Genomic DNA, 9944 nt, shown 5'->3' on the forward strand with positions numbered 1-9944 from the left:
TACTTCTGAAGCTCAAAAAAGAACAATCCTAACATTAGTATTCCACAATGAAACTTGTCTGACTGAATTAAAAATCACTGGACTGGATCTTTAAGGATGTTTTAGAGATTAGGCATAGGGGGTTACTTATCATTACTCAGGAAGTACTGACCTCTGTGTGACTGTCTGTCTAACTGAAATAGAGCAGGGGACTTCTATAAAACCAAACAGTAAAAGTGTCCTTAACCCTGGCAGTGTTAGTGCCCTTCTCTACTCTGCTACATGTGACTATTACGCAAGCTAGACAGCGTGATAGGAACCAGAAAAAAATCCAAAGTACATGGCTGGGCGTTCCCGGCAGGTTGAATTTAGAGAACAGACATATTAATTGTCATAGTTGTACTCTGCGTAAAGTTTGAGGGTAGGAGCCAGCAGGGAGTGTTCCTATCCACAGCCGGCGTGCCGGAGGTCATCCGAACCCTGCACCAAACCCCCGATCCCACCGACCCCGTCTTTCCCACGCATCTATCCCATCTCATGGTATCTTCTGGAATCAATTACTTATGCCCTGGAGGAATGTGAGCAGGCTGCCTCCTCATACACACACACACACACACACACACACACACACGATTACCCTCCCTGCTGCTCTGTTCTGGTCTGCGTTTCAAAAAACCTAAAACTGTCTGATATGTAAGCTAGCGGTGGTGGTGTGTGTGTGTGGGGGGGCTAAATTGCCATCTGAGCCCACCTGCCAAAATATTTACCAAAAGACAATCTAATCTCATCTACTGTTTTAACTCAGAATTATTTTCAGTAAGTGCCACAGCTAAATGATTAAACTGTGATTCTCACCATGGAACTGTTAAAGGGAAAATCACTGATACAATATTTGTAATAACTCAATATCTTAAATTGAAATCTGCAGTAAAAGCTGGTGTGTTTCAAGATGAAAAAGGTTTTCACTTAACTAAAACCTTTAACGGTAACTGGATAATCTTTTTTTCCCCTCACTCCTCTTACCATATCTATACAATTCAGTACCTGAGCTGATAACCATTATATTCATTGTCCCATGAATATAATGTTTTTCGGTTTTACCCATGGTGACAAAGAAAATATTCTCTCTGTATGTAATACGAGCAATCCAGTTTTGAGTCCTAAGACCAAACCTCAGCTTTTTTGCATGGGGAGAATGAATGCATTTTTTACCAAACCAGTCAATTAAGGGTCTGTGGTCAACAAAAGCTCTTTTGTTATGTGACATAATTTATGAATTTGAAGTTTTTATGTTGTATAGAAAAGCTAGTTGCAACTGCTTAACAGTTACACATAAGTTACACCCTTGACAGATTTTATGCTTCAAAGCCCGTAAAGGCAGAAATAATTTGTGAAGATCATCTCATAGCCAAAAAGTACTAATTTCTTAAGCTGGTGTCAACAACGGACCTTATTTCTGCCGTTTATCCTGCCATCATGCACCGGCACCTACAGAGCGATCTGGATGAAAGCTACAAAATTTAGTTGTCTTGCACACTCCAAATAAGCCATAACGTCATTTCAATGAGAAAACACGGCCAAAAGTGATGTTAAATAAAAAGCTTACTATAATATTTAAAAGATGTCTGGTGTTGACCACATCGTTCTGGATAGACATATCCATAGCCAAGACCTTAAATTGACCCTGTTGGCGGTGGGACTGCAGTGACAGCAAAAAGACATCCCAGTAAGGAAAATTCAAATATGATTCAACAAGCAGACCACTGTCTGAGAAAAGCCCATGCACATAACTGAGGGTGCTCATTGAATAATAACAGCGAGGTAGAGAGCAGGTGTGTAAAGACCATTTTGTAGATCTACCCATGCATATCCATAGTAACCATGATGTGAAATGCTAATACTTTGGTTGTACCTAATCACATTTGAAGAGACACCTGGTAATACTTGTGGCAATAGTACTGGCAATAGTACTGAGTCCCACGCTCAAGAGACTAAGCCAAAGGAAGTCATTTTCACTCAATGATCTTTGTTTTAGGCAAAGATAAAATTCAGTTTCTAATTTGTTTTTGAGATTCTGCAACTCAGAAATACTTAAGTTAAATCTGATGCTTCAGGAACAAACTGCACCTAGTTTAACCTTTCTGTAGAGACTCATCGTGTATTCAAAAGTGTTTAATAATGATAATACTTTTATTTATATAGCACTTTTATGAGAGTGTTACAAAGTGCTTCACATAAAAAGATAAAACCAGACAAGGCAAAAATAAGAGCAAGATCAAATAAGAGTAAAATAAATACAGTATGAATAAAAACAAATATCAAAAGAGTAAAAATAAATAAAGTATAAATAAAAACAAATATCAAACATTTGTAAAAGCTTTCTTAAAAAGAAAAGTTTTAAGACGAGATTTAAAAGAAGGTAGAGACTTGGTTTGTCTTCGTTCAACAGGAAGAGAGTTCCATAGTGTGGGGGCTCTAACAGCAAAAGCCTGATCACCCTTTGTAACAAACTGAGACCAGGGAATAACTAGCAGGGCTCCGTCTGCAGACCTTAGTGGTCGAGGGGGGATATACCAAGTCAATAAATCACAAATGTATGAAAGAGCAAGACCATTTAAAGCCTTAAAAGTGAGCAGTAACAATTTAAAATATAAATATAACAGGGAGCCAGTGTAGGGAGGCAAGCACAGGAGTGATATGATCATGCCTCCTTGTCCTGGCTGGTAATGAGTCGAGCAGCGGCATTTTGTACCAACTGCAGATGGTGGAGGGAGCCCTTGGTGATACCAAAATAAAGTGCATTACAATAGTCAAGCAGAGAATAGATAAAAGCATGTACAACTTTTTGCAGATCGGAAATTGATAAAAATGTCCTAATTCTGGAGATTAGCTTTAGCTGGAAAAAGCATGACTGAACAAAATGTTTGATTGGATGATCAAAACTGAGGTTAACATCGAATATTACCCCAAGATTCCCAGCAGCCTGCTTAAGACTACCAGACAGACCAAGATTAGTAGCAAAAGCGCTGATGGAATTTTCAGGACTGAACAGAATGACCTCAGACTTATCATCATTACATTTGAGAACATTTTCAGACGTCCAGGATTTAATGTCAAAGAGGCAAGTTGTGAGATTTCCTAGGGCGCTAATCTGTGGGTGTCGTCAGCACAAAAATGGTAGAGCACATTGTGATCTTGAATGATCTGGCCAAGTGGCAGCATATATATATAGAAAAGAGAGGGGGGCCAAGAACTGAGCCTTGAGGGACACCACAGCTCAACTGAGCCACCGAGGAGGTAGAGTTACCCAGAACAACAGAAAAGGTTCTGTCGGTGAGGTACGAGTGTAATAAGCTAACAGCCAAGCCCTTGATGCCAACCCAAGTCTCTAAGCGATGTTGTGATCGACTGTGTCAAAGGCAGCACTTAAGTCTAAAAGAACTAAAATCGAGCAGTCAGTAATAGGTCATTAGTGACCTTAACTAGAGCTGTCTCAGTATTATGAAGTGTTCTAAAACAAGACTGGAAACTATTAAAAACAGTATTAGTGTTCATAATAAGAGATCAACTGAAAAGAAATTACTGTCTCCAGAACCTTAAATAGAAAAGACAATTTGGAGATTGGCCTGTAGTTACTTAGGGACAGGGGATCTAAATTAGGTTTCTTCAGCAATGGGTGAATGATGGCATGCTTAAAACTGTCTGGAAAAGAACCAGAGGCCAGAGAATTATTAAGAATTTGCAGAGTAACGGAGCTGATAGTAGAAAATACCTCCTTGAGCAGCTTAGTGGGAATGATGTTTAGGATGCAGGAGGAGAGGTTCATATTGGAGACTGTACTCTCCAACACTGAAATTGTAATTGGTTGAAACTGGGTGAAAGAGGCAGAATTAACATGGCGAATGGAACGAATGCAAGAGCCTGGCTGGATTTGGACCTAATATTCTCCACCTCATTTACAAAATGAGCAAGAAATTTTTCAGACAACTCAACATCAGGTTCAAAAAGAGAAGTAGAGGGACCATTAATAACAGAATCAATTACCCTGAAGAGAACTTTAGGATTGTGTTTATTTCTTGATGTTAGTTCAGAGAATTACACTGATCTCACATCCTTAACTGCCTTCTGGTAAATTAACATTCGGTTTTTAAGGGTGTTATGTGTTAACTCGAACTTGTTGACATTCCACTGTCATTCTGTTTTTCTACAGAGTCTTCTAAGGGCACAAGTGCAATCATTCAGCCAAGGGAGGTTATTTGATTTTTGTTTCCTAGTTTTAATGGTGCAATTTGGTCGAGGATGGATAGGTACTGATCATTGAATGAATTTAATAATGCATCTCGATTGAGGGAAGATAAAGAGGGATTAAAGGATGAAGAATTAAAAGCATCACAGAATTTAACTGCAGGGCCAGCGTTGAGTATGTGAGAGTGTGTTTTAGGATAGTGACTAGGTGTAGCAAGTTGTAGTGGGACCTTGAAAATGACAGCTTTATGGTCAGATACAGGCATGGTTGGAACAAAAACCTTCACCTACACTGGCCTTTTTTGGATAAGACTGCCCACCCCTGGCTAAGATGTGGCCTTTGGAATGTGTGGCCCCTTTAACAGATTGAATAAGGTTAAAAGAATCTATAACATCCAAACAATATGAGGTGAGGGAATGAGAAGGACAACACAAATGAATATTAAAATCGCTAAGAATAAGCACCCTGTCATATTTTGGCATGACAATAGATAAAAGGTCAGATAACTCAAGAGATAAAACTAACTGAATTAGGGGGCCTATAAATTAAGATAAAGAGTAAAGGGGGAGGGCCAGTGATTAAAAAACATAAAACCTCAAATGAGATAAAATTACCAAAAGTAACAGGATGGCACTTAAGACCTAACTTATAAAATACAGCTAGGCCACTCCCTCTACCAGAGGGCCTGGGAATGTGAAAATATGCAAAATCAGGGGGGCTAGCCTCAATCAGGGGAACAGTGTCCCCTGGGGACAGCCATGTCTCAGTAATCATAAAAAAGTCCATATTATTGGAAACAATAACATCATTAATGATAAAGGACTTATTACCCAGAGATCTCACATTCAAGAGGCCAAAATTGTTTGGTGTCAAATCAGAATTAAAACCAACAGGAGTCCAAGAAATTGCAGATATTTGCTCCAGATAGTCAGTTGTTGTTGTTTCTGCTAATAGTTAAAAGTCGTGTGGATGACAGGCACGGTGCCTAATAATAGTCTGTATGGGGAAAATTCTTGGCGAGAGGGTCAAGGACAGATGAGGCCATTGGGGGGAGACAGCGGGCAGAACAGTACCTTCAAGTGCCACCACAGGTGGAAGCAGAGGCTCTGGGAGGGAAGAGTGGGATGTCAGTCACGTGGAGAGAACTGTACTGCGTACTGCAAATTGGCCACTAGCATCCAGCTGCCCAGCCTGTTTGGGTGGACTCTGTCAGCTCTGAAGGAGAGACGATCCCAAAACAGGTTAAAATGATCAATAAAACTAATATTGTGAGTTCTGCGGGTAGAGATGAGCCATGTGTGCAGGCTTAGGATTCTGCTGAAACGCCCCACTCCACAGGCCAGTGTCAGAATAGGGCCTGAGATAAAAACAGACTTTCCGCATGTACTTAAAAAGCTGAAAAGGTCAATAAAACCTTTTTTGGTTAGTTCAGACTGCTGATGTGCTGCATCATTAGTCCCCATATATATGGCTGTTGTTTATTTTATTTACTCATTTATTTATTTTTACATGCTGATGCTGGTCATGCAGCTTGGGTCCTGGGTTGTTCCGGTGGTGTCTGGACACTGCTTAGCATCCTGTGCATCATATTCTTCATACATTTTATAATTCCATTAGAATTATGTTATTGTCTTTCAATGTTGTATTGTGTAAATTGTGTAAACACACATCCACTGCACGTTGTCCATCTTGGGAGAGAGATCCCTCCTCTGTTGCTCTCCCTGAGGTTTCTTCCTGTAAGAGTTTTTTTTTAGGGAGTTGTTCCTTATCCGAAGGTCTAAGGACAGGCTGTTGTGTTGCTGTAAAGCCCCTTGAGGCAAATTTGTAATTTGTGATATTGGGCTATACAAATAAAATTGACTTGACTTGGTAGAAGATGGGAGGGAGCTAAGCAGCCCTTGGGAGCTTAGCCAGGATGACAGGGACCATGGCTCCAGGGAAACCGTGTGTAGCTGCGTTAAAGAAACAGATTCCTGCTTATGGAATCCCACACTATTAATGTAGTTGGGGAGAAGAGGGAACGAGGAGCTGACGGCTGTGGGTTCTCAGGGCTGGAGAGAGCATAATCTGTTTCCGCAGGCTATGTTAATGTCACTGGCCGATGAAGGGGTGTCTGGGCTGGCAAGTGTTGTGATGAGGCAGCGACAACAGACCTGCGAGAGGGATTACATGCCAACTCGGGTCAAGGAAGACTTCCATTTCTGAGCACGGCCTCTGTCAGAGTCTTACGACGGGAAGTCACTGGCCGGGATGAGGGCCAATGATTTTGGCTTTGCAGTGGAGCGGCAGGCCACCTGAACATTGCAAGCCACAGGAGGTGTGGAAGCTGCGGTGTCGGCACACATCGTTGTAGGAGAGGGGTTCGGAACATGAGCATCGGCTGGGTTGACCGGGGTGTAGTCAGACAGTGTTGCGTAGCTATTGGAGAGCCATAGGCAAGGGGGAGAGGCAGCTCCATCCAAGTCTCTCTTACGACCGCGGAACACCACTACGGACAAGGACGACTGGTGGTTAGGTGTCGAGCAAGAAGCAAGCCATGTGCTAACTGTGGCATTACCTTTGTGATCACTGATAGGCAGCTCATCCAGGATAATAAACCTGTTCTCCAGCCGAACCTCTGTTGAGACATTAGTGCTGTGCTTGTTGTGTCTGACTTTTCTTTTATCCTAAACAACGTCTGTCCAGAGCTCAGGGTTTGACACTGCGGGAGTAGAACAGATCTTAGGTCTTGCTCCCTGGTTTAGCCAATAGCACATATCCAGATCTGATGTGGCGTCGGTCTCAGGCGGGTTCAGGCCGGACCAGGGAATAGTGTCTGCATAGTCATCGGTGTGGGGTTCATTATCTCTGAAAGCCGCTTTGCAGCGCGTTTCATGACCCTGGTTCTGATCGTCAGCCGGTTCCGGGACATCAGCTTGGGAAGCAGCAATCAAAGTGTCAACTTTTTCACCCTCTTGTATGTAGTAGAGCAAAGAGATTCTTTTTTGAAGCGCTGTGATTTTCTGACCGAGCGTAGCAGAGCTGGTGCATTCAGTGGAGGGTGAAGAGAGGGGAGGCATTTTTCCCAAGGGCTGAATACTGAAAATGGGAACATGGCTGTATTTCCAGAAAAAAAAAAAAAGTCAGCGAGGAAGTATAAATAATTAAAAATAAAACTGCTGATTGCGGCCATGGCAGAGGGCTGGGTCCATACAGTTTTCGCCACACAGCGAGAGCACTATGGAGTCTGGGACTCCGGTGTGATCAAGTCCGTGCAACAGTCGATGATCCGATAAAATCCAGGAAGTAGTGCAGGTAAACCATAAAATTAATCAAAAGTTGTTAAAAGTTAAAAGTAACGTAATGTTGAGGTTAAAAACTAAATAAAAATGTCAATTTATGACAGACCATCTAGCAGTAAAACACAATACCGACACCAACACAACGCTGATGCATGCGCAGTAAACGAAAAAGGCAAAATTAAAACAAAATGGCTGCAGCTTTTCCATAGCAGTTTTAGTTTGGGCTCATCGTTTTTGGCCTTGATCTCAGAAATCAAGAAGCATCTTAACATTAAACTCCCAAGTTTTACATGAAGAAACATGGCAGAGGGAATTTCCAAGATGACCTATAAGGAGCCATCGTCCCTGAACCACTCTATCGCTCCTGTATTAAAAACAATAATTGTGTCTCTTTCAGGTTATAACTACTGCTCCAACAATGGTGGCTGCTCCCATCTGTGTCTGCCTCGGCCCGGCGGCTTCACCTGCCGCTGTCCTGACGCTGCGGACGGCCGATGTGAGGAGAGGAACTTTTGAGCACGGCCAGGAAGGGGCGGAGCAATCTGTGGAGAGGGATGGGGCCTACAGAGAGCCCACCGGTGCCGAGAAAGGACCACACTGCTGTTAACGGGAAAAGGCACACACATTTGTAATATCAGTGTTTTCGGTTTTTTTTTCCTTACTTGAATCGAACGTTTCTGTGGTCAGTTCGAGTGTCAAGAGAAAAAACAATTTAAAATAATTGTTAGTGAGGGGGAAAAAGCAATTTTTACTTCCTCGATAAAAGAAGTATTTTTAATCTGTATGTGTGTCGTGTGATACATCTGATCCCATGCCCCTACCTCAAATTTAAGATTGTCATATCCATTATTGGAAATAGTGACTTTTGCTTTGACAAAACGAGCCATAGCACAAAATGAGATCAAAAGGTCTTGAGTTTTAACCTTGTTTGACATGTTAAATGAACTGTAGCTAACTTCAGGGTTGTGAATATGACACACAAAAAAACAACGTTGTTTTAGTGACATAATAGATTTGTTTGGCATTTCAAAAAGTTGTTGCCAGAAATCTGAAAAAAAAAGGATTAACATCTAATTCTTGATATTTTGGACAAGTCATATTTAACATGTATCTTGTGGCTGTACCAACTGAGTGAACCAATGTATTCATAAGAAAGCAAACAATTCCGCAATTTGCTTTCTAACAATTTGTTTCCATGACAATGACCATCAGATGAAGGCTACAACATGGCCGCTGTCTGAAAAACGCCCACTCTTAAGCAGTGTTTGGTTGGCCACATTAAAACATTTTTTTAAGCATATGAGGCAATTTTAGTTGACAAAATAAAAACGTTCTCTTTATTTTTATGTACAACTTTTATATTTCAGAGATTTGAATTATGAAGGTAATTTTTTTTCCTAAACTGGGTGAAAATGAACTCCCCAGTATGACCCCACATCCAAACACAGATGGAGTATAACGGCAATTTTTTTTTCCAGATTAGATGAAACCCGTCTATTCGGCTTTGCTAAAAGTTCACAATGTATGTTTTCTATGAACTTGTAAATATTTACCTGATCTATAGACGTTATCTAAACTATGTGCTTTAAATGGTGCTGATGATAGCCTGTGATCTAACCGATGAAAATTTGTGACTGACATTTGGCACCGCTTTTAAACCACGACCGCCTTAAAACAACAAGCAACCAAGTTCACTCAGCAAGTGAATCAACTTGGTGGTCTAAGATGGCATTTCTCTGACCTTTTTATTCATGACCCCTATAAATAAAAATGGTGATTCCTCTGGACAAACCCGACAGCTATGCACACAGGGAATAATGAACTGTGACACCAAATAGTTATTTCCATTTACCTGCTATTGTTAGGAGCTTTGGTGATGAAAAATATTATTTTGTGAGGTATTAATTACAGAGATGAGAGACATGATGTTTTGTTTCTGTATTAGATTTTTTTTTTAACATTCCATAAATAATCTTATGACCAGCTGAAGTTATCCTGTGGCCCCTCCAGGAGTCCGAACTCTCAGGTTCAGTACCAGTACACGCTACCCAAAACCTGGTCTGGGTCTCTAAATGAACTCCAAAACCTACTGAGAGGACTTTAATCTACGCTTAGTTTGGAAGCACAGCTGATCAAAATCGAAGTTGTCGCAGGGATGCCTGTGATTTCTAAATTTGAAGAGGCTGAAGTTTTGGACTGTAGACTCCCCAGATGACGTGTCTGGTTTCACATCAGGGAAAATCTCGTTTCATTCACACCAAGTATGTCGATGTCTTTTTTACATTTTCAAACAAAACTTCTTTGGAGAAGACTTTGTCCACATGTATTGCAATTACAATTCTCGATTAAAAACTATTTTTTTTATCTATGTGATGCAGGTTTGCAGGTCACTGTTGCCTGTAGTACTTCGTTACTGTACTGAATACACAGCTGGGCCC

At 41.1% G+C, this 9944-nt stretch overlaps 1 protein-coding gene across 1 annotated transcript in view; it reads left to right on the forward strand.

Annotated features, from left to right (window-relative positions):
• LOC130112891 (nidogen-1-like) overlaps positions 1-8022 on the forward strand; it is an 85818-nt gene extending 77796 nt beyond the window's left edge. Inside the window, exon 21 of the mRNA XM_056280414.1 lies at positions 7904-8022. Within this exon, the coding sequence (XP_056136389.1) occupies positions 7904-8022 (119 nt within the window). The remainder of the gene's footprint in view (positions 1-7903) is intronic.
• The last annotated feature ends 1922 nt before the right edge of the window (positions 8023-9944 follow it).

This window comes from Lampris incognitus, chromosome 5 (genome assembly GCF_029633865.1).
Source record: "Lampris incognitus isolate fLamInc1 chromosome 5, fLamInc1.hap2, whole genome shotgun sequence".
Lineage (NCBI taxonomy): Eukaryota > Metazoa > Chordata > Actinopteri > Lampriformes > Lampridae > Lampris > Lampris incognitus.